At 39.4% G+C, this 26,957-nt stretch overlaps 1 protein-coding gene across 1 annotated transcript in view; it reads right to left on the bottom strand.

Moving 5' to 3' along the window:
• LOC126458423 (uncharacterized) overlaps positions 1-26,957 on the bottom strand; it is a 250,304-nt gene that overhangs the window by 12,806 nt on the left and 210,541 nt on the right. Inside the window, exon 2 of the mRNA XM_050095460.1 lies at positions 12,071-12,229. Within this exon, the coding sequence (XP_049951417.1) occupies positions 12,071-12,229 (159 nt within the window). The remainder of the gene's footprint in view (positions 1-12,070; positions 12,230-26,957) is intronic.

Here is a 26,957-nt window from a genome sequence, read left to right as displayed (position 1 = left end):
TAAAGAACCTATTTCAACATGTGTTGACTTCTGCTTACCTTTCATTCATTCAGTGATCAGTATTATGAACAGGCAGATGGAGTTATTATGTGAACCACATTGACACCTATTATTAACAGTTTGTTTCTGGGATATTTTGAGGAACATGCAAATTAATGAACCTATTTCAACATGTGTTGACTTCTGCTTAATTTTCATTCATTCAGGGATCAGTGTTATGAACAGGCAGATGGAGTTATGATGTGAAGCCCGTTGGCACGTATTATTACCAGCTTGTTTCTGGAAGATTTTGAGGAACATGCCTTGCAGTTAGTGGCTTTGAAATCTGCATGTTTTTTCACATACTTAGATGATAATGTTATGAAGCAAGTTGGTAACCATGGAAGCTGGCCAAAGGATCTGTCACCATGGGAATTTGGACAGGCAAGCAAAAGATTTGTTGACATAAAGACCATTTAAATAAATATATTGGGCCCAATATGTGGGTGAAAAGATGTTACACTGTTGACAACTTGTGGTAGCCACAGATAGCTATAAACAGAGCACGGACATGGGCAATCATCTAAGTACACTGAATGTTTACCGGTTGAGCTAGCTATCAACAACTTGGTGTAATGTTTGGCAACCGGCAACTAGAAGTAATCTTGAACTAGAAGACTGGTGTTCAAGTGCCTGCCACTTAAGAACCTGCAGGTTCTTCATTGGTGGTGATGTTCAAAGCACCACTCCCATTGTCTGCAGGAATCTTTGAGGTGCTGGTTCCAGCAGTATTGGTATACTGTGACACTACAGATACTTTCATTGTTTGGCCTAATGACAGTGAGAACCTGAACAACTTTTTAGAACACCTGAATACAATACACCTGAATATTCATTTCATGCTGGAGATGGATACTGACAAAGGTGAGTGCCTTCCCTTTCTTGACATGTCAGGGAGGAACGTTGATTGTATGTTGGGACTGTAACGGGACACCCTCCTCTAGCATAACTTTTCCTCAACAGTAGTTGTTGATATCAGTACTATTTTTTGAATTTCGAACATGACAGCATAATCTCAGTTGCTATTCTGAAAACTTTCATATAATTTTCAGGGTGTATACGACCCGGGACAACCGGGAAAAATCCGGGAATTTTTTCATCCGGGAGAAAACCGGGAATTTAGAATTCCGGTAACTTTTCATTGTTTTAGTTTTCAGTTAAATTTTTGTAATTTTGACTGGTAGGAACCGATACTCTATCAAAGGATATTACTGTATCCCACTACTGCAGAATATACTTCAACAATAAAAACAATTGAGAGAAAACAACGAAAATAACTTAAGTTTCAAAGAAAATGCTCCATATACAACAACGACACACAGTGCTCATGAGAGCGTCTGCCAACAGCAAAATGTGTCAAAGGCTTTAGGAAGACTATGCAATGCTTCATAACAACAAATAGCCTCCGATGAGCGTGAAGTCACAACTGTTTACATTAGATGCGTTTTAGAGTTTCGAGCGGGCTCGTGCGCATGCGCAGTCGAGTCGCGTTTGAGTTGTAGATTCTCCCGGTTCTGACTACAGGAATGTGACCATTGGCTGTGCAAGCAGCTACATGCTACCGGGGAAAGGGGGCACCAAATTCATATTCTTGGGGAAAAGAACTTCTTTCACAAAGCGCCTAGCATCCAGCGCACGTTTGTCTATCGATTATTCATATGATTTTGAAACGCTTCCCTGTTAGTTTTTTGAACACATTTTAAGTTGATTTCTGAATGAATCCTAAGTTGATTTTTGAATGCGTGATGTATCTGTCAGGAGAATCCAGAAATAAACTTTCCGCAGACAAAAGGGGACGCGGCTATATGAGCTGAGCGCAGTAAAGCCAAACGGATGAATGCCAGTCACTGTCTGATTATGTGGTTGATTGGGTTTGCGAATGATCAGCGTTGTTATAATTACTAGTGAAATCTATAGATCCAGACTACCAGAATGGAAATAAACGACTTACAGGAATAACAGGTGAGAAAGGTTACGTATTAACTTCTCGGTGTATCCAAGAAATTGAAATTTTGGCAGAAAATTTTTGGCCAGATCGCTATACTAGTAAGGACCAGTTGTACAGTCCCCGGCTAGCAGCCGCTTCAGTTCTATTTGGAAGTAACGCGGAAAACGTTGTACGAACACGTAATAGCGCCTAACCGCAAAATAATCGCGGGACAACTAAACCTGTGATTCTGGCAGGTTTAGTGAAGTTAATGAGCGAACAAATTTTTACAATGGCAGGAATAACTACAGAGTTAGTGATGACAAGATTGTTTGTTAGAACGAAGAAGGAGAAGAAATGGGGACATCACACAAATTATGGAAGAATAAGACGATTCCAGATTTATATAAAAATTTCGTAATACTACTTTTCGATCTCATGCTTGAGAAACTGGTTCGTATGAATGAAACATGAAATTATTTCCTAACATAAAGTTTTTTGTTTGTAATGCTTTATAAAGAGGCGTGGCACTGCACTTTGGCACACTTGAGACCAAATAATATGTCTTAACATTTTCTCACACACATATGTGTTATGTTTCAGACTTTTCAGAAAGATATGCGTTACAAGATGAACATATTTTTGAAAATTCGATTTTTTTAGTATTGACTCGGTTCGCAGATATCGTAGATCCGGGGCTGATGCACAGAACAGTCTGAGTTATAGTGGGTAGTTTCCACGTGACCCATGTTTACATTTTGTGATTTTGCTGTTTACCCCTCGTTTACTCTCACGTCAAATGAAAACAAAACGAATATCTGTGGCCGGGTGCTATCAAGTGAATGAAAATGCATTCACATGATTACGGAAGGCTAAAATATGTCATTAGTTTCAGATTTGATTTTATTTCTACTTCTCTGACAGTCAAGCGTTAATCGCCTTGCGGAACAATGAAGTTATTTTTGTCTGTTTGCTAAAGAAATTTGACTTTTATAAACTTTTTCCGTAGAGGCAGTCAATGTATCTGAAACGAAATGTTTAATTCCACATTACTGGCTGGTTTCAACTGTTCGCTGCATTTCAAGTGTACGTTTTCATCTTCTTGCACGTATGGCATTTTGCCATAATAAAGAAACAAACATAACATAATACAGTACTGATGCTCCAAAAAAATTTACATCCCGGAAACCACACTGAAAAGCTTAATATCAGGTCGAGGTCTACTTCATTGGGAATCTGGACATACAGATGTGCACTTTAAGTATGCACTTTAAATGTGCACATTTTAGTATGGTTCACGAAATTCCGATGCTCTTGGAGTATCCTCTGATGTCTTGTTTCTTTTATGACATAATGTATGATTTTTTAATATTTTACACGTGCGTACATACGGGCTTCCTACATCATGGTAGCTGCGCAAGCACGGTGTCGCCTGTTATTTGCGCTCTCTGGCAACTGCTGAAATGAACCTATTTCTAAATATTGCGAATGGTGGTTTGAAAAGCGTTACTTTCAAAGTAAATATCCTTTTACGTAAGTTGAATTATGTGCGAGAATGTACCATGAATTTATTAAATCACAGAGCGTTTGACTCTCTATTAAAAACCAACTCATTGATGACGAGCCATTTAGAAGAATTTCGAACCCTGAAGATCAGACATATTACTGGCACATTCGTGTGGTATATCCTAAGTGTAACACTTGAATAAAAGATCAACATTATATGCGAAAGCTTAGCTTTTCTTGCAGCTTATTAACCTTAGTGACCAATATTATATGTGAAAGCTTTGCTTTTATTGTATCAACACTATGTATATTAATTTAAACTATTAACTTTCCCTGTTTGTGTGTTTGCGCTACTCAACAGTGATGTTGCTGTTGGTTGACTACATCACGTGTCCTATGCTCTGAATATCCGCAGCCATCGGCTGGCGAGATCACGTGACATGACCTATGACTGGCTTACAAACGCGCATCGCAATCTCGATTTCAATGATTCGGAAAGTAACATGTGGTATTTGGTAGAATTCCAATGTATACTTTCGTAATACGAAAATACGCAGCGAACATGTTGCTGCACATCTAGGATATTTCCAAATCGTGTGTTTTTCCCTCAGTTTTGTTTTCAAAAGTGCCGGGAAATTCTACCCCCATGTATAAAACCACAACCATTCAAAGGATTGATAACGGAAAATATACTGTCACATAACACGGAAAATGCTTGTTTTCACCTGGGAGAAAGTGTATTTTTAACCGGGAAAAATCCAGAATTTTTTTTTTTTCCTTGTCCACATGTACACCCTGAATTTTATACGCAGTATGTTATATTTCAAGCTAAAATTTACGAAAAGGAATTACTTTATAAAATAATTTAGTTCCAATGTTATAATCAATATGTGCTAGTTCTGAATGTCCAGTTAATTTTATATATATATACAGGGCTATTACAAATGATTGAAGCGATTTCATAAATTCACTGTAGCTCCATTCATCGACATATGGTCACGACACACTACAGATATGTAGATATGCAGAGATCAGCCCAAACTCTTTGTCTTCAAATATGTCTGCTTGTGTCTGTATATGTGTGGATGGATATGTGTCTGTGTGCAATGTAAGGGTAAGTCTTTCCGCTCCCGGGATTGGAATGACTCCTTACCCTCTCCCTTAAAACCCACTTCCTTTCGTCTTTCCCTCTCCTTCCCTCTTTCCTGACGAAGCAACCGTTTGTTGCGAAAGCTAGAATTTTGTGTGTATGTTTGTGTGTCTATCGACCTGCCAGCGCTTTCGTTCGGTAAGTCACATCTTCTTTGTTTTTAGATATATTTTTCCCATGTGGAATGGTTTCCTCTATTATTTATATATATATATTAGCGCATTTAAAATTTCTATTATTAATTATGCAATCCTGCACTGTTTACTATGTTTGTTTCTGGATTTGTTTATAAAATAATAATCAAAATTAATAATGTAAGAGAAAAACTGTGAACCCTTTGGAATATTATTTCCAAAGAGTGAAGAATTGTAAGCATGCCTCTGATGTGATTGTACATATTTTTTTTATTTTTGTCTGCATGATATACTAAAATATGAGAAAATATCTGATGTGATTGTACATATTTTTTTATTTTTGTCTGCATGATATACTAAAATATGAGAAAATAAATTCTGCATATACAATCTTCAAATTTATTTAGTTCAATCCAACCATGAGAACCCAAAATGTGAGATTTTCAGCTGCAAGAATCAGACCCGTAAACAAGAAGAACTGGAGCCAACTCAACATGACAAAAATTGTTGGATTTAAGGTCCGCTAATTATGCAAAACACCATTTTTCCAAGTTCCCAAACATGTTTCAAGAGCAAAGTGCTTTTACGACCTTATTTTGTGAAAATACATGTTATGTTTATGTGTGCTTCACAACACCTCACCATGATGCTGAGAATAAAAGGGCTTGCCATACAAAAACATAAGTCAAAATGAATACAGGTGTGAAACATTGAGACAAACTAAATTACGTTTAGAACATAAAATAATAACCTAACACGCAACAAAATTTCTCATCAACATCATTTGGTTGCAGATGACAAGCTACCTGTAATAAATAATACACAAGTGGTCCTAAAAAACCATGCAAACTTAGTGTAAAGGTACTAACAAAAAGAAACAAATTATTGTTTGAACTAAATATCCACATAATTTTATAATCATTTAGTAAAAATGTTCACATTACAGATTAAATAAAACAGAAACCCACTAATGATGGCACAGAGGTGCTGAAATACATTTGGGAACTTGTAAAAACGGGTTTTTGCATAACTGGCGGACCTTACATCCAACAGTTTTAACTGCAAACATGATAAACACAAGGAGCTGCAAATCCATTTGATGAATATCAACAACACAAGCTAAGTAAACTAAAAAGTTAATTGTACTCTTCACTCCTCTCAAATCTTCATGAAAGACATTGCGTAATGTGGACTACGGATAGAAGTAGAAAGGTGGGGGTAGGTTACAGGAGACATAACTTATAGGAAGCCTACTCACACTGACTTGTATCTATAGATCAATAATTGTCACCATCCAGTTCAGCGTGAAGGGGTACTTCATACCTTCGTTCACAGACCCTGAGAATTCGTCAGCTGAGTTAGCCCATCCTGAGGACACCTTCCATCAAAATGGTTATATTGAAAGACAGATCAGACATGCATTGCACTGTCAACCAATCATGCCTGGGTGAATGATGATAATATAGCCATTTTGCTTGATGCAGGATGCATCTCCAACAAGATTGGTCATATTTTGTGGATATATGATATGAAATGTGTTTTGATCACCATCTAAGATTAGGATCCTTTTACTAAAGGTAAAGGATGATATTGGTTTAAGTAAGGTAGTTGTCTACTGCATTCCTTGCATTTGTGGTATGTCACCTGTTGATCAGACTACCAGGATTGCAGAGGGCAGGTGTATTGAGCATTACACATGCTTACAACAGCCGAGAAAATCTGCTATTGCAGAACATTGTCTTGCACTGGTCATCACTGTCAAAATATCAGCAGTTGTCAACAATGTTTCCCGGCTGCATTCCCATAAGTTATTTAAACAATATATTAATTATGTATCTTAATTGTTTAAATAGTGATAATTAAAACCTTATAATGACCCCTTGTGTCTACTCAGTCTATGCTTTGTTAGATGAATATTGTCAGTAGTACACATGTGGTGATCTTACACACCATCATTTCCTTCAAACAGATGGAGCTTCTTATTCACAAATGACATGGTCATTACGCAAGGAGCAGACAAAATCCAAATTCTTTGGAAATTGGCTGAGTGTTTGCATGTGGTAGACTTCATCACTATTTGTTTTTTCATAAGAAATATTTTTGCGTGTTGATCCCTTAAAGGAATAACCTATGAAATGACAGAGTTTATGAGAGTACAGCAAACATTTCTTGTGACAGTCAAGTCACACCATAGACTAAGCACTGTAAAAGCATGGCTCAATTTACTTAGCAGTTTATCTCTGTGGATATTCCAGCAAAATGTGTTGGCTACCCACAGCACAAGAAATTTAGCCTTCGTTCAATAGCTTTATTTTCAATGACTATAAGTTCTTCTTCAACAGAGAGACAGAAGATAATATGAAGAGTTTAATCCATATCTAGCAAGAGGTTGTGATCAGAGTGCCAGTACAAGAGATTTTACTGTCAACTACATGAACTCTCATCTGCTGTGGAGAAATATTCTGACCACAGAATACAGGAACATTTAACGTTAAGTTTTCTGGGAGAATGTGAGGAATGGGCTCAGGGTTGGTTCTTGAGGAACATGTGAGTTGACTGGTATTACATTTGTCTGACATGTTCTTCCATCAAGTGTTATTTCTACTAGCTGCCCTCTGTTTTATATCTATGACTGTAAAAACCCTTTGTGTACACCACAGGAATCTTGTTTGATAAGTATAGAGAGTGGTTGGATAGATCAAACGTTTTTGTGAAGTCCATAAAAAGTCTAGAACCACAGTGTTTTTCACTAAATGAGTACAATATCTGGTCAATAAATAAAAAGAGAGCTTACATTAGTGGATTTACTTCAATGATCTGATAGTAAGGAGTTACTTTCAGGAAAGATCATTACTAATGCATACATAACATTTTCTATTATTTTGGATGCAGTTGAGAGGATGAAGACTGGTTGATAGTTACCTTCTACTTGTCTGCCTTTTTGTGTCATGGAATAATCTTAGAGGCTTTGAATGGCTGAAGGAAAATGACACTGGCCATGGAGTTGGTGATTAACTTGCACTGGCTGTTTGGACTATTTAAGATTTAAGTGGTCAATTTTGTTGCTTCTGCTGCATTCTGTGCCCTCTTTAAGAGTATTATACAGCCACTCCACTGTGCTATCAGACCTGCAGAAAGTTCTAGCAGTTGTACAACTGGTGAACATGTTTACATTTTTGAGCCAGTGCTCTGAGGAACAAATAGCACCAGTCTTCAAACTGATGTCTGACAAGTAAGCTCCAACCTCTAAATCTATATTACTTATTAACTGGGTACTATAACAGATAATTAAGGCTGACTTTTTCTGGAAAGATTACTTGAGTTTGCTGGATTTCTACTGTTTTATTTGTGACAGGTCTGTGCCTTCACTTTCATTTGTCATTCTGAGCACACCCCCATTTCAAATGGGCCAATTATGAGGTTAAAACTATTTTGAACATTTTAACGGAAATGTTACATTGCTGTCATAATAAGTTAAAACCATCTCTGAACTTTAAAAATTAATACTTCATACATCAACCATGGCCTTGCTGTTGGTGGGGAGGCTTCCATGCCTCAGCAATACAGATAGCCATACCACAGGTGCAACCACAATGGGGGGGGGGGGGGGGGTAACTGTTGAGAGGCCAGACAAACATGTGGTTCCTGAAGAGGGGCAGCAGATAGTGGGAATTAGTGAAGTTCAATGGCAGGAGGAAAAAGACTTCGGGATAGGTGAATAGAGGGTTATAAATACAAAATCAAATAGCGGTAATGCAGGAGTAGGTTCAATAATGAATTAAAAAATGGGAACGACTACAAACAGCATAGCCAAGATAGAAACAAAGTCCACGCCTACCACAGTAGAACAAGTTTATTTGCCAACTAGCTCCACAGACAATGAAGAGATTGAAGAAATGTATGGTGAGATAAAAGAAATTATTCAGATAGTGAAGGGAGACAAAAATTTAATAGTCGTGGAGGACTGGAATTCAATAGTAGGAAAAGGAAGAGAAGGGAAAGTAGTAGGTGAATGTGGAATGGGGGTAAGGAATGAAAGAGGAACCCACCTGGTAGAATTTTGTGCAGAGCATAACTTAATCATAGCTAATACTTGGTTTAAGAATCATGAAAGAAGGTTGTATACATGGAAGAGGCCTGGGGACACTGAAAGGTTTCAGATATATTATACAATGGTAAGACAGAGATTTAGGAACCAGGTTTTCAATTGTAGGACATTTCCAGGGGCAGATGTGGATTCTGACCACAGTCTATTGGTTATGAACTGTAGATTAAAACAGAAGAAACTACAAAAAGATGGTTATTTAAGGAGCTGGGACCTGGATAAACTGAAAGAACCAGAGGTTGTAGAGTTTCAGAGAGAGCATTAGGGAATGACTGACAAGAACAGGGTAAAGAAATACAGTAGAAGAAGAATGGGTAGCTTTGAGAGATGAAATAGTGAAGGCAGCAGAGGATAAAGTAGGTAAAAAGATGAGGGCTAGTAGAAATCCTTGGGTAACAGAAAAAATACTGAATTTAACTGATGAAGGGAGAAAATATAAAAATGCAGTAAATGAAGCAGGCAAAAAGGAATACAAACGTCTCAAAAATGAGATCAACAGGAAGTGTAAAATGGTTCAGCAGGGATGGGTAGAGGACAAATATGTAAGGATGTAAAGGCATATATCACTAGGGGGTAAGATAGATACTGCCTACAGGAAAATTAAAGAGATCTTTGGAGAAAAGAGAATCACTTGTATGAATATCAAGAGCTCAGATGGAAGACCATTTCTAAGCAGACACAGGAAGGCAGGAAGGTGGGTGTATAGAGGGTCTGTACAAGGGTTATGTTCTTGAGGGCAATATTATGGAAATGGAAGAGGACGTAGGTGAAGATGAAATGGGAGATATGATACTGCCTGAAGAATTAGACACAGCACTGGAAGACCTAAGTCGAAACAAGGTCCCGGGAGTAGACAATATTCCATTAGAACTACTACTAGTCTTGGGAGAGCCAGCCCTGACAAAACTCTACCATCTACCTCAGGCTTCAAGAATAATATAATAATTCCAATCCCAAAGAAAGCAGGTGTTCACAGATGTGAAAATTACCGAACTATCAGTTTAATAAGTCACAGCTGCAAAATAGTAACATGAATTCTTTACAGACGAATGGAAAAACTGGTAGAAGCCAACCTTGGGGAAGATAAGTTTGGATTCCGTAGAAATGTTGGAACACGTGAGGCAATACTGACCTTACGACTTATCTTAGAAGGAAGGTTATGGAAAGGCAAACCTACATTTCTAGCATTTGTAGACTTAGAGAAAGCTTTTGACAATGTTGAATGAAATACTCTCTTTCAACTTCTGAAGGTGGCGAGGGTCAAATACAGGGAGCCAAAGGATATTTACAATTTGTACAGAAACCAGGTGGCAGCTATAAGAGTCAAGGGGCATGAAAGGGAAGCAGTGGTTGGGAAGGGATCAAGAGACAGGGTTATAGCTTATCCCCGATGTTATTCAATCTATACATTGAGCAAGCAGTAAAGGAAACAAAAGAAAAATTTGGAGTAGGAATCAAATTCCATGGAGAAGATAAAAACTTTGGGGTTTGCTGATGACATTGTAATTCTGTCAGAGACAGCAAAAGACCTGGAAGAGCAGTTGAACGGAAAGGACAGTGCCTTGAAAGGAGGCTATAAGATGAACATCAACAAAGGCAAAATGAGGATAATGGAATGTAGTCTAATTAAATCAGGTGATGCTGTGGAAATTAGATTAGGAAATGAGACACTTAAAGTAGTAAAGGAGTTTTGCTATTTAGGGAGCAAAATAATTGATGATGTTTGAAGTAGAGAGGATATAAACTGTAGACTGGCAATGGCAAGGAAAGCGTTTCTGAAGAAGAGGAATTTGTTAACATTGAATATGGATTTAAGGGTCAGGAAGTTTTTTCTCAAAGTATTTGTATGGAGTCTAGCCATGTATGGATATGAAACATGGGCAGTAAATAGTTTAGAAATGTGGTGCTACAGAAGAATGCTGAAGATTTAGATCATGTAAGTAATGAGAAGGTACTGAAGGAGAAGAGGAATTTGTGGCACAACTTGTATAGAAGAAGGGATCGGTTGGTAGGACATGTTCTGAGGCATCAAGGGATCACCAATTTAGTACTAAAGGGAAGCGTGGAGGGTAAAAATCGTAGAGGGAGACCAAGAGATGAGTACACTATGCAGGTTCAGAAGGATGTAAGGTAGTTGCTTGGAAATGAAGAAGCTTTCACAGGATGGTGTAGCATGGAGAGCTGCATCAAACCAGTGTCTGGACTGAAGACCGCAACAGCAACAACGATACCAGAGTTAAATGAATATAAAATTTAGCATAATACAAGACATCTTTACTGATATGTTTTTATTATTCATTTTATATATGGCAGTTACCAACTGAAAATTAAATGCAAAACACACAATTTCCATTACTGAAAATTTCAACATATATAATGACTAGATAATTTGATGCCTCACTTATTGAGATTTACAAAGCTGATGGCAATCATTTTTTTGTTAATGTATCTTTGTGAATCTCACATCTGACACATAAGGATCAGTGTGTGGTCATCTCCAAGATTCCATTTCTCAACTGGTCAACTTCATGAGTTGGATGCAATAGATCGATAAAACAAAATGAAAAAACAGCTGCAGACTATCATTACTACTGAGTTTCAACAAGAAATTATGCTTTATTGTAAAACTGAGATTAACATTTACCACGGTACACTAAATCAAATGTTACGGCAATAATGTGAATGTGATAGTCTACTTACACACTTTCAGAGGCAGTACTATGGAACAAAACAAGAAAAGATGTCAGATAAACATGGGATCTAAAATGTGTAGCTTAGGAGCTATGAGCACTTGTTCGTCTCTGCTACTGTGAGACACATATCTTCTTTGCTTTCCATATCTTGAGAGATGGTAGTATGAACCAAAATAAGAAAATAATGTTGAGTGAAAGTGGGCTCCAAAGTGCACATGTTAAGAGTTACAAGTACTTGTTCATCTTCAATACTGTGAAACACATTACTTCTAGCCACCAAATGCTCATAGCTCTTAAGAAATGCATTCGAGAGCCAATGCTTACTGTCCTTTTTTTTATTGTTTTGGCCCATGCTACCACCTCTGACAGGTTGTTGATGGAGTTCTGGTTCACCCTGTGTATACATTGTGCAATGTTCACAAGTTTCTCTTTCACACACAAAAAATAGTGTATATGAAGTGAACAGAGCAAACCTAAATTATAACTACTGAAATAACATGAATATGATAAAAGTACCTCGAACAATGGCCTTTAAACAGGCAGGTTTCACTTCAAGCAGGCCCCCTGTAATTTTGCTAAAGTCAGGTAAATCATCACAGTTCTCAGTCTCCTGTGGATTGGTCTCACATTTTGGATCACTGTCAGAGGTGCACTTGTAACATTGTAGTCCATCTCCTGAAAAACAAAAACAGGATGCTTTAATAGTGTCAGTGCTGTGCTCTTCAATCACTAATGTCATACAGCTTTAAATCAATTCATGAAAGAGCAAAAGCAAGCCAAGTGTTTCAGCTAATGATGCACATTACCTATTATGTGAATTATCATTTGACAGTAATAGTACCATCCTAATGATGAATGTTATGAATTGAAGTTGATGTCAAACTTACTTCAAATAAATGAAATGGTTTAGTAACAAAGTGTTTTGCTACAGACCTTGTTTCTTTAGATGGTGAAAAAAAAAAATATATTTTGGTGTCGGAAATGCACACTTTATTATTATGAAATATAAGTTTCTTACTATTGCTGACTGTTAGCATACTGATACTAGAAAATTAACTTCTCTCCTAGACCTAGCTTGTGTGAAAAATGTTTTGTATAGCTGCCAGATCCTTCCTTCTGAGAGTTCAGTTCAGTGGAACACATCAGCCTCCAGTATGCTAAAACAAGAGTAAGTTTTAGACCAAAGGGGTCTCATCAAATTTACTTAGACAGTTTTATTATTATTATTCCTTTTGTGTGGAAATTTTAATGTTCAAAATGTGCTATTGGGCTCAGTAACTATCTGCACCAGGATTACAGCTACTAAGAAACTCTTAATGTCACCAAATTTTGAATGTTTGTTGAACATTGGACAGAGCACACATTCCAGCTCTGCAACAGAATCATCCACTGCTACAGATCTCTCAATACACTCTCCAACCCATGTAAATGCTGCTCAATAGAAAGTAATTGATGACTTACGTGCTAGTGACCAGTTCCCAATCTGAACAGATCTGCCAAACAGATCAGTGGTCAAAAGACACCTGCCACAATGAGTGCTTTGTAAAGGCAAACTGGACCTGATACAGCCAACTTCCTGTGTTTGAACCTCATGTTGATGTCAAGGACTGGGTGGATCATATCACTTGAGTCTGGATTGTTCTGTAATTTCATATTCTTTTTCTTCACTCCTATGTACATGAGAAGCACAAATGTTCTTGAAATATGTTGTCATATTTCATTTTATCGTTGCATATTTCGATATCATTGCTGGTTTTTTGACATATTTTAACTTAATGCTGCATAAATTACTCACTATTGCTTTTTTAATCCTTTTCTATACATCACCACACCCTCAATAGGCCACTCCATTGGAAACATATCCAAATACAACATATCGTAAAAGTAGAAGACAGGAAATAAGTTATCTCTAAAAATGACTTAATAGTGGAATAAAATGTGATTAACTGCACTTTGATGTTGATTTTAAAGCATACACTTCTGCTCAATTTCCTAAGATTCAGAATTTCATTTCTCAAAAGTGACTTTTATTTATCCAGAATTAGGAAGTGCATGCACCAAAAAGAGTTTGCCACATAGTGCTTCTTAAGAGTTCACAATTCATGGTGTCTATTGTTGGATCAAAATTTGTGAGTTGAGAACCTGATTGGGAGCTCTATTGAGTGTTGAGAACCTGATTGGTGCTCTACTTAGTCCCAACTAAAGCGATACATAAAATCCAGCCATGCACATATAAGTTTTCTATGAGTTCCCTAAATTGTTACAGACAAATTTTGGGATGGTTCCACTGAAAAGAACAAGCCAATTTCCTTCCCCAACATTTCTTAATCTGTGCTTGTGCTCCATTGCTAGTGATGTTGCTGTTGACAGGACGTTAAAAATCTTCTGTATTTTACCTATTTTCATTACAAAGGCATGTACATATTTTGTGTGTTGCAATTACATCAAAATACAGGCTCTACTTATCGTGAACACAATCCTCCACTCACTTGCAGAATTCATTCCACAGTCTTCATGCCAATTACAAAAGCAGCTTGTCCCACAGCAGAACGACAAGTGCTGCTTTGGAACCAGGAATGGTGGGGAAGGTGGCTCTGTGTAACTTCAAGATCCAGCTCACTGCTGAGCACTTCGCAGTCTTTTAGTGTAGTACGTGCTTGAAGTCGAATTATTAGAAGAGTAATCATAGCGTTCTCCTCGCCAGCTGTGTAGGAAAGACCCTGTAGTGGATGGATAACACTTCTTGTCTCCATCTTCACAATGTAATTTTAAGAAGTACCATATCATCATTGATAACCTGGTCCTATTGGAAGCGGCTTTCCTATGCAGGAAGATCTAACAGATATATTAGAACAAATAAGCCCTCGGTCACAAATATTAAGTCAAAATTGACCAGGTTTCGACGCTACTATAAGCGTCATCTTCAGAATTAGACTAACTGTTCTAAAACAAATTATGTATATAATACATTAAAAAAATTAAAGTTCGTACGGCTTAGATCTTTTTTAATATGTGACTTGTAAGTACTGCATCTTTTTCCAGTCAGTACAAACTTTAATTTTATTAATGTATTATATAGTTAATATGTTTTAGAACAGTCAGTCTAATTCTGAAGACGACGCTCATAGTAGCATCGAAACCTGTTCAATTTTGATTTAATATTTGTGACCGAGGGCTTATTTGTTCTAATATAATTCTGACACGGTCACTGAACCTTAGCAGCTATGTTCAAAGTTTTATCTAACAGATATATTTTTTGACACAGAGAAGGGCTTTTAATTACTAAGTCGTCGACATCCGATTATGTTGACTGTAAGTAGTGCTGTTCAGTGTTCAATATTTGTGGATGATTTATCCATCTTTTTTTGTCTCCTCCAGCCTTTTGGCAACCCACCAGTCTCAGCTGATGATTAGGATACTGGGACACAGAGATGGAGAAAGATTGTTATTTTCCTGCTGTAAGTGTCTTTTTACCCATTCACTTACTGCTTTTAACATTACAGAACAGAAAATGAGGGACACTTCTTAACTTTATTGAAATAGTGATGTTTCTAGGCGTTAGATTTGATTTTAAACGCCGGCCGGGGTGGCCGAGCGGTTCTAGGCGCTAGAGTCTGGAACCGCGTGACCGCTACGGTCGCAGGTTCAAATCCTGCCTCGGGCATGGATGTGTGTGATGTCCTTAGGTTTAAGTAGTTCTAAGTTCTAGGGGACTGATGACCTCAGAAGTTAAATCCCATAGTGCTCACAGCCATCTGAACCATTTCTTCTGATTTTAAACTTGCCTGGTTGTCACACATTACGAAACTGAAAACATGACCCCTAAAAGCACTGAATATTTAAAAATGCATATGGCACAGTTTATGGGGAGCAGACCAAATTTGTATGATCCAGTTTTGCAGAGCCTTCATGTGATCATGTGTTGTTTATGGATGAGTGGTTCAGCAAGCTCAGTCTCTTTAAAATTGTTGGACATGGTGCACCTTGAGGGAATACGGCTGACCTTTAGGACCAGTTCTGTTCTGGGACTCTCTGCTGAGCAGCTGGTGACCTGGCACTTAACACCAAGGGACGACTCCTTATGAAACTTATAAAACAATATCAGCGCCAAAGACACTTGCATACCGTACCACTGCTCACTCCTGCACCTTGAAACAATTTTTCAGCAGGACTGCAAACAACAAGACCCTTTTCGCTTCTGCATGAAGAAGTGCGCTGTAGTGATATGTGCCTCATTTTAAAGTTTTACGCCAAGGATGAAAGAAGTCTCCATTATAGCTTATTAAGGTGATCCAGAATTATTTTAGAACTGCCAAATTTTAAGAGATAATGCATGACAGAATTTACTTTTGCGTCTTCATTCTACAGCATTTTAGAGAGGATCAGGCACTCATGTCGGCAGTTTTGAAACCTACAATACTCTGGCAATATGTTGAAGATACCTTAATAACCTGGTCTCATGACTTGTACAGTCTCTGAGAATTATTTCAACATCTTACCTTCATATGTCATAACATAATGCTATACAGAGGTGGAAAGATGGCTGTTTGTCATTGATGGATGCCATAAGCCCAGTCATACAGTCATGTATTTAGCTGCCATCACCCAGCAGCCACAATACGCATCCTCCAGATTTGGTATGAGAGAGGCCACACCATCTAGGGATGTATATAAGACAGAAGGACAAGGATGAAAGCTTGAATACGTTACTAACCATATATTCGGAACGTATACGTGAAAATGCATAGAAGACTGAGTGAAAATGCTCTTTCATCCTCCACCAAAGACTTTGACGCTTCTGGAATATGTTAAAGACAGTGATGCCTGGGGTTTGGGGGGGGGGGGGGGGGGGGGCAGTACAGGTTTCTGTGCAAGTGTGGCAATATAGGACAAAAGATATGTACCGTTCAGGAGTGCATTGTGGAGCACAACTTGCATACACACCTCCACCAAGCCACAGTGACAGTCATGACCCTCCCTGGTGCGAAAGTTGTTACTGTTTGACAGCTGGGGCAACACTAGCGCTCCAAGCGATGAGAAAGCATACACATACGTCGTTCGTAAGGATAATATTTAACGTAACAGTTGTTATATGTTTGCCTTCCATGCGTTTGCAAGTCACCAAGAGACATGAATTATCGTGAAATACATGTAAAAACAACCGAATCACACTGATTCAATGACATAAGCTACAACTCATTCATGAAGAAATTCTTTCGAATGTCTATATTTGCAGCTCATTCCGTTGAACGGTGGGTGCTCGGAGCAAAGTCTTCTGCAACCACACCGCATGCACACAAGTAACAGCAAGGTACTGACAGGACCATTCACACCTCGCCGTCATGTCACATCAAAACATTCCACAGTGCATTTCAAATGGCGGCATTCACACAGGTCGTCAATGGCACTTCACATCCTGGTCCCTCAGGAACAAAGATATAACGGTGTCGTCGTCTGTCAACATTGGAAGTTAACTTATTTTCGCAGCACTCACTAATGTTGTAGTAGTTGATTTTGTGCTTTTGTTTCTTCTTAATCTTTATTTTTATTATTATGCTTTGTTATCGTAGCAAATTGCAAATGTTCCATGATAACTTCCATATTTTTCCGTTGAGTGTTCTCTATTATCAAGGTCTGAAAACGAAAAGTTATCCAGGTTTCACAAAAACAGAACGGAGCTGATGCCCACAATGGCTATACAAGAGAACGTAAGTTGACGAAGCAATTTTGATTAAAGGAGAAAAATACAGTTGCTTACGGCGTTATTAATTACATAAGAAAAACAGCATGGAATAGGTAAACATGTTCTATTTATGCCTTTGTACATACTGTCTCATGTGTTTGTATGTTTACATTTTCGCTAGGAAATAAATGTTGATGTTTTGAAATACGTATTGTTTCACTTCACAGCACTTGAATATACAAAATTGATCAATTTGTTATAGGTTATGAAGTTTGTTTTGACCATTAATACACTTTATCGTTCCTATTTCCTCAATTTCGATACTATACACCGGTTTTTTGTACCATGGATGGCAACACATAACCTCACTTTCACTGGTCGAAACTAACCTATGCGAATTGACATGATGTAAAGCGCTGTAACAGCATGAACACACCCTGACGTGATGGTGCGTGATTACGCGTGACGTGACGGCTAGTATGAATAGGCCCTCCGAGTTCGGCACACCTGCGCTAATGGGACCTTAAAAAATGAAATGAAATGATCGTGTGGCATTGTTGGCCTGGATGTCCCGTCCGGGGAAGTTCGGCCGTCGGGTGTAAGCAAGCACGTTACCACTCAGCTAAGTAGGCGGACAATGGGGTCTTAAATAGAACAGATTAAAATGCCTTGTTATAGAGAAATACAGTAATTGATAACCATACATGACACACTAGAAGACATCACAAACCCCAAAAACCGACGCCCAACTAGTTTGCTAACACCTTGCCCGAAGTATTATGGTTTTAGGCTTGTAAATTTACTTATGAGACTCACTGTATCACTAACGGCACAACTATCCGAGCACAACAGTTTCGCTTCACACATAGCAAAAAAATTTTAACTTTACAATCTGAACAGTTGCAATCTTCCTATATCTGTAATGTGCTGTGAATTTGAAAAACGCGGCGCGTCATTTTTCCTGCCCCACCCAACCTGGCCACACAGGACGCAGGCCGCCGGCTTCTCTTGCGGCCTTGAGCGACATGGCGTCGGTGATATGTTAATTATTGCATCCTGTCGGTCAAACAGAGCGCGGCTTTGACGCGGCGGCCAACGTCCTACCGCTGCGGCCAACGACAGGTTGCTCAAAACACAGATTTGCCGCCGCGGCATGCGGCTGTGTGTGCATTTATGCTGTGTTCTCAAGTAGCAACGGCGGAAAGCAGATCTGTCGTGTCGGTGAGCGCGTGGTGCACACAGTGGAAATGATGGAAACAGAAAAAAATTATCGAAGAGGTGACGAAGTATAACTTCTTATACCTCACATTCTATGCAAATTATACACTCAGGCGACAACAGTAATGGGATAGCGACATGGACGTATACAGATGGCAATAGTATCGCTTACGCAAGGTATAATAGGGCAGTGCATTGGCGGAGCTGTCATCTGCATTCGGATAATTCACGTGAAAAGGTTTCGGGCGTGATTATGGCCAAATAACGGGAATCAACAGCCTCTGAACACGGATCGATAGATGGAGCTAGACGCTTGGGACATTCCATTTCGGAAATCGTTAGGGAATTCAATATTCCGAGATCGACAGTGTCAAGAGTGTGCCGGGAATGCCAAATATCAGGCATAACCTCTCACCACGGTCAACGCAGTTGCCGACGGTCTTCACTTAATAACAGAGCAGCGGCATTTGCATAGAATTGTCAGTGCTAACACATAAGCAACACTGCATAAAGTAAACGCAGAAAGCAAAGTGGAACGTAAGAACAACGTATTCGTTAGGACAGTGCGGTGAACTATGGCGTTCATCGACTACGTCAGCAGACGACTGACGCGAGTGCCTTTGTTAATAGCATGACATCGCCTGCAGCGCCTCTTCCGGGCTCGTTGGATCGCGTACAACTAGAAAACCGTTCAAAAAATGGTTCAAATGGCTCTGAGCACTATGGGACTCAACTGCTGAGGTCATTAGTCCCCTAGAACTTAGAACTAGTTAAACCTAACTAACCTAAGGACATCACAAACATCCATGCCCTAGGCAGGATTCGAACCTGCGACCGTAGCGGTCTTGCGGTTCCAGACTGCAGCGCCTCTAACCGCACGGCCACTTCGGCTTAGAAAACCGTGGCCTTGTCAGATGAGTAAGAGCAGATGCAGGGTTCTAGTATGACGCAGACTCCAAAGTTGTCAACAAGGCACTGTGCAAGCTGGTGATGGCTCCATAATGGGCTGTTTTTACATAGAATGGACTTGGTTCTATGGTCCAGCTGAACCGATCATTCATCAAACGACTTGGGACGTAATAGAGAGGTCACTTCGTGCACACACTCCTGCACACTTTCGCAATTATGGGAGACTATAGAGACAGCATAGGGAAAGATATATACCGTCTACAGGAAAATTAAACAGGCCTTTGGGGAAAAGGGAAGCATCTGTATGAATATCTAGAGCTCAGATGGTAAACCAGTCCTAAACATATAAAGGAAAGCTGAAAGGTGGAAGGAATATATAGAGGGTCTTTACAAGGGAGATGAACTTGAAAGCGATATTATAGAAAGGGAGTTGGGCGTACATTACGATGAAATGGGAGATACGATACTGCGAGAGGAATTTGACAAAGCTCTGAAAGATCTAAATCGAAACAAGGCTCCAGCAGTAGACAATATTCCATCAGAACTACTGATAGCCTTTGGAGAGCCATTACAAAACTCTTCCATCCGGTGTGCAAGATGTATGAGACAGGCGAAATACCCTCAGACTTCATGAAGGATGTAGTAATTCCAATTCCAAAGAAAGCAACTGCTGATAGGCGTGAAACTTACCAAACTACCAGTTTAGTAAGTCATGGTTGCAAAATACTAACATGAATTCTTTACGGAAGAATGGAAAAACTGGTAGAAGCCCACTTCGGGGAAGATCAGTTTGCATTCCGGAGGAATGTAGGAACACGTGAGGCAGGTTAAGGAAACCTATATACATGGCATTTGTAGACGTAGAGAAAGCTCTTAAGAGTGTTGACTGGAACACTCTCTTTGAAATTCTGAAGATGTTGTTGTTGTTGCTGTTGTGGTCTTCAGTCCCGAGACTGGTTTGATGAAGCTCTCCATGCTACTCTATCCTGTGCAAGCTTCATCTCCCAGTACCTACTGCAGCCTACATCCTTCTGAATCTGCTTAGTGTATTCATCTCTTCGTCTCCCTCTACGATTTTTACCCTCCACGCTGCCCTCCAATACTAAATTGGTGATCCCTTGATGCCTCAGAACATGTCCTACCAACCGGTCCCTTCTTCAAGTTGTGCCAGAAGCCCCTCTTCTCCCCAATTCTATTCAATACCTCCTCATTAGTTATGTGATCTACCCATCTAATATTCAGCATTCTTCTGTAGCACCGCGTTTCGAAAGCTTCTATTCTCTTCTTGTCTACACTATTTATCGTCCACGTTTCACTTTCATACATGGCTACACTTCATACAAATACTTTCTGAAATGATTTCCTGACCCTTAAATCTATACTCGATGTTAACAAATTTTTCTTCTTCAGAAACGCTTTCCTTGCCATTGCCAGTCTACATTTTATATCCTCTCTACTTCTGAAGATAGCTGGGATAAAATATACGGAGCGAAAGGCTATTTACCACTTGTACAGAAGCCATACGGCAGTGGTAAGAGTCGAAGGGCATAGAGGCAGTGGTTGAAAATTGAGACTGGATGATAGCCTCTCCCCGATGTTATTCAATATGTATATTTAACGAGCAGTAAAGGAAACTAATAAAAACTATGGAGCAGGAATTAAAGTTCAGGGAGAAGAAATAAAAACTCTGAAGTTTGCCGATGACATTGTAATTCAGTCAGAGACAGCAAAGGACTTACAAGAGCAGTTGAACGTAATGGACAGTGTCTTGAAAGGAGGATGTAAGATGAACACCAACAAAAGCAAAACAAGGATAATGGAATGTAGTCGAATTAAACCAGGCGATGCTTAGGGAATCAGACGAGGAAACGAGACACTTAAAGTAGTCGATGAGGTTTGCTATTTGGGAAGCAAAATAACTGATTATGGCCTAAGTAGAGAGAATATAAAATGTACTCTGGGAATGGCAAGAAAAGCATTTCTGAAGAAGACAGATTAGACAGTGTTAGAAAGTCTTTTCTGAAGGTATTTTTCTGGAGTGTGGTCACGTATCGAAGTGAAACACGGACGATAAAGATTTTACAAAAAAAGAGAATAGAAGCTTTCGAAATGCGGTGTTACAGAAAAATGCTGACGATTAGATGGATCGATCACATAAATAATGAGGAAGTCCTGAATAGAACTGGGAAGACAACAAATTTGTGGCACAACTTGACCAAAAGAAGGGATCGGTTGATTGGACACATTCTGAGACATCAGGAGATCACCAGTTTAGTACTGGAGGGAAGCGTGCGGGGTAAAAGCAGTAGAGGGTGATCAAGAGATGAATACAGTAAGCAGATTCAGAAGGATGTAGGTTACAGCAGTTATTCGGAGATGGAGAGGCTTGCAAACTGTACAATAGCATGGAGAACTGCATCAAACCAGTCTCTAGATTGAAGACCATAACAACAACAAACGTGATACGCAACAATACGGTTGGTAACATATATATGAAGCTGAATTTTACACAGCACATGAACGAAACCAAGTTTGATGACGTTAATTACTTCACTTTTTGTACGAAATAGACGTAACACACTTTTTTCATCATGTGTGAGAACTATGGGGACCGTTGATAATCTGTCTTGCTAGAATTTCAGACATAAATTAAGTTTCAGTACTATGAAGTAAACGCTAGTCTACTGTCTTCTTATTTCACTAAACTTCCTGCAGCACATTCGCAATACGAACGGTATATGTTTGAAATGCATGTTTTGCCTTATATGATTAGCTGTTCTAATAACAGACACAGTCTCTGCAACTGCAGCATGAGAACGTCGTCCCACAGTATGCAGAGAATCGTTCCAATGATAGTTCGTCCAGCTGCAGTGTGAGACTGATGATGTTTAGCGAGAAATGTTGTCCTATACACGGTGAATTTCAGTCTACACAGAAAATCATTCCAAATTGCTTGTAATAGTTGCTTCACTTGGCGGATACGTCAGCATTAACGGTTTCTAGCGCCCGCTGTCCTCTGCTGACGTTTGACTGAAACATGGAGAAAACTCAAGTACAGCACTGGTCGAATGATGCCTCTCGACGACCTGAATGCAATGTTAAAAAGGAACATGTTGCCCCTGTGCTACCACCAAACCAGGACATGAATCGGTTGCAACAATTTCTTAACTCATGAAGCACAGCATTTCAAATCGTATTTGCAAACTATGGCTATTTCGTGGCATCCAGACACTGGGAAATACCATAAAGCTCGTGAAATATGGAACCAGATCCCAAATACTGTACTTACACTAATCACTACGCTAAGCTACGATTTCGTACTCAACCAATTAGAAATTTAAAGGCAGACGTTTTTACGTTATTTCCCAAATAATTTCGAACCCAAAACGATTCTTATCAATATTTTATAAGTGTAGCACCACTCTAGATCTACTCTCTGTGTCTATAGGGACCTGCAGCAACTGTTGGAAAGCTGCAACTGACTATTTACCTCAGTCATAGTTGCGCTTTAATTTAGGCATATACCGTTCTCTGCCGTAATGAGTCACCTTTAGATCTCACAGCGCGAAATACAACATTTTTGTGTTGTTGTCATACATGGCGGAGAAGTTAACGTTTTACACTGTAGCTTTTCTGAAAACATATCAAGATGGGACATAACGACCGAAACCGGCATTTCTCTATATATAAAGTCGGAACTGAGACTGGAATCGGTTATAACGTTCATCTGTAACATTTGTTTTAAAATTTTTAATTTAATTTCACTTTTTTTTTAATTCTCCGTAAGTATGTAGAGTCTGGTTGACAGGCAGACTAAAAAAAACGTTTATTTGGGATTTTAGCTAGAACAATAACAACAATCGATGTTAAATGTACTTAGCAGTTGTATTCAGTTACAGAAACTTTCTCAATACTGTCCCTCTCATTACTATTTCCGCTGTTTTGTCGTAATGCTGCAGCGAATTAGACGAGTCATTAGCTCTCTGACAGTAGTTTTTTAATTGTCCACTGTTGTGGTTTCGGCGATTTCTCCAGTTAAACTGTTTACTTGCAGGCGTATATGTAGTCACGGGACTTTCGCATTCCTTTCTTAAGCAATGAGACAAGGATACTCATTAGGAAATGCAGGCCGTCTTTATGGGGTTGCGTAATCCACATCCGCATTTCATCATAGCCAGTCTCTCAGACTAGCGTGCTGTACAATTTTCTGGCCGTGTACGGTAGTTCTCGGGTACCTGGTGGAGTTGTAAGAGTCCAGCATAGGCCTCTTATGTGTTGTGTGTATAGATCCAGAATCATAAACACAAGGAAAATCAGAAATTTTATTTTTTAGTTATTTACACAACTATTTTCAGTTCAACTTTATAGTTAAACAGCATGTGTCTATTATTTACTACTTGCGGTACAAGTGAAGGATTGAGGTAACGTGATAGCGAAAATTCTACTAATCTGAATACCACAGCCGGCTGCTGTGGTCGAGCGGTTCTAGGCGCTTCAGTCCGGGTGGTGGAAACTATTGGCGTTCAAGTACCGATCAGTGTGTGCTGGTTTCCGGTACACTGAATGACCAAGCTGGCCTCCTGCCTTCCGCTCAACCAAAACATCCAAGAATGGTAGCTTGCCGCGCTTCTCCATCCCGACAATAAATTTAATGTTGGGATGTACACCATTCATGTGATCGACGAACTGCTGTAGTGTATCTTCACCATGAGGCCATATCGCGAAGGTGTCATCAACGTATCGTAGAAGACGACCGCAATGTCGCAGTTTGCAGAGCCTGCTCCTCAAAGTGCTCCACGGAGAAATTTGCGACTGCTGGAGACAGTGGGGATCCCATGGCTGCGCCGTCCGTCATCTCATAATATTCACCGCAGTACAAAAAGTACGTTGTCGTTAGGACGTAACGGAACAACTTAATGATTCCAGATGGAAAATGCTGGGCCAAAAGATCCAGCGTATCTTGTATTGGCACTCTCAGAAATGTGTGTAACCAGCCTGCGACCAAAGGAATGATACGAAGGACAATACAGGGTGTTTCAAAACGAATCATCCGATTTTAAAAAATCGAAACTGTTATTTTATTTGAGATAGTGTGTGAACTATGTAGTGTTGGAAAGAGCAAACGCTCGAGTTTTACAAGGTTCCCGCTAGGTAGCAGCAGTGTGCGCCCACTTCGCTTCCAGTAAAAATGGTGTCGGGACAACGGGAAGCGTTTTGTGTTCTACGTTTTGCGCAGTGCGGGTCAGTAATAACTGTTCAGCATAACTTTCGTACTAGGTATAGTGTGGATCCTCCTAGAGGTCAGAGCATTAGACGATGGCACAAACAATTCCGAGACAACACGTTGTTTGTGTACAGGCAAATCGCTGGGCCGTCCCCGAGTGTCTGACACAGATGTCAAAAGCATCTGCTATAGTTTTACAAGGAGTCCGCAGAAATGCGTTTGCCGTGCAGCTCGACAGCTCAACATGCCTCCGATGTCCGTCTGGCGTGTCTTCGTCGACGTGTGCGCATGAAACCATGCAAAATTCAGCTGCTGCAGGCTCCTTGTGAACGTGTGGAGTTCTGTAATTTCGTTCTTGGCAATATGGAGGATGACAGTTTTCTTTCACACTTAGTATTTAGTGACGAAGCAACATTCCATTTAAAGGGAAAGGTGGACCGTCATAATGTGAGAATATGAGGTACAGAACAACATGAGAGGGGTATTCTGAAATTTAATGTGCTTCGTGCAGTTTCACAGGAAAAGGTGTATGGTCTATTTTTCGTTGCCGAGAACACTGTTACAGCAAGCACATATCTCGATATGCTTGAGAACTTTCTTTTCTCACAGTTGGAGACTGATACCAACGACTTCATTTACCAACGGGATGGGGCACCGCCACAGTGGTGCTTGAGGAAGGATTACTGAACGAGGGATTTGTCGCACCAGACCAAATGATTTAGCCTTACATTACTGGCCTCCAGGGTCACTAGATCTGACTGTATGCGATTATTTCTTGTGGGTGTTTATAAAGGACTCTGTTTATTTGCCTCTGTTACCAACGACAATGAATGAAGAGATATCGCACAATAACAGCTGTGGAAGCTGTAACTCAAGACCTGTTCGCTGCAGTGTTGGAACAATTTGAATACCGCATTGACATATGCCGTGTATCTCAAGGGGGGCATACTGAACACCTTTGAAAAGGTATGAAATAAAAATTTTTGAGTTTTCCGTTCACCTACAAACAAAATTCATTGTATATCTTTATTAGTTTCTGAAATATAGACGCGCCAAATCGAATGATTATTTTTGATAAACCTTGTATTGCCGCCTGGAGACTCATATTTCAGCGAAGAGTACAAATCCATTGGAATTTCATGACTGATGGGGCCACAATTATTACGCCGCCAGCATCACCGAATCGAGTTCGAAGTCACAACGCAACGAACACAAAAACTGACAAGCTGCAATGCCGATCATTCTCCCCTGTAAGACTTAAAACATATAATATAGATTTCATTGTAATTTCTTTCTCTTTTGTGAGAAATTTTTCTCAAAATCTGCTTGTAATATAGATCTGCATGTAATATAAATTCAATTGTAATTTCTTTCTCTTTTGCTAGAAACTTTTCTCAGTATCTGCTTTCTTCGAAATAAAAATAATTTCAGTGAAATGATATTGTTGACCCACCATTAATAGTAGTTACTGCTATTTACTACTAGTGTCTTAATCCTTTATCTAATTGTAGTTGTTATTGCAAATGTTTGATGTATTCTTTTGGAAGCACTGGCGGTATTTCAGATAATACAACTAAAATGTAATTATTTAGGCTTACGTATAGTACAATTTAAGCAAAAATACGTCAGATGTTTCTAGTTACATTTGTTCAAAAATGGTTCAAATGGCTCTGAGCACCATGGGACTTAACATCTAAGGTCATCAGTCCCCTAGAACTTAGAACTACTTAAACCTAACTAACCTAAGGACATCACACACATCCATGCCCCAGGCAGGATTCGAACCTGCGACCGCAGCGGTCGCGCGGTTCCGGACTGAAGCGCCTAGAACCTCTCGGCCACTAACGGCCGACCGTTACATTTGTATTGAGCCATGTTCCTTTCCTTCTACCTTCCGTCTGCTGTACGAGAATACATCCAAACATGACACAAGTGTTGACCAATATTTCAAAACCCTAAACGTAAAGTAGTTATATAAGCCCATTTCTTACGACTGTTACACGCTCTTTGCGCTCCCCGCCATGTTGCGACTCTAAAGTGCTGGATTCAGTGACACTGTATTATTCAGTCTACTAATGTATCCGTGAGTGTACCACGTAAGTTGTGGCGCCCGCCATTAAATTCTGAGCACCGACCAATCGCAATTACGTGTCTTCTCTGCTATTGGTGCAAGATACGCTGTAGGTGGAATTTTGAATCTGACAGCTGTCTGCTACGTAAACTGTATTTACATTCCACAAGACGTTTCATATCGACATGCTCATGACCAAGTGAATCGAAATTCATGGACAAAATTACACAAAGTAGATCTCTGAGAACAGTTTTCTTCAGAAAATAGATGCGTTGTTGAGGTACGAAAGACCTTTCTT

The sequence above is a fragment of the Schistocerca serialis genome, chromosome 2 (assembly GCF_023864345.2).
Source record: "Schistocerca serialis cubense isolate TAMUIC-IGC-003099 chromosome 2, iqSchSeri2.2, whole genome shotgun sequence".
NCBI classification, from domain to species: Eukaryota; Metazoa; Arthropoda; class Insecta; order Orthoptera; family Acrididae; genus Schistocerca; species Schistocerca serialis.
The sequence above is the reverse complement of the archived record's forward strand: the minus strand, read 5'-3'. Positions and strand labels throughout refer to the sequence as shown.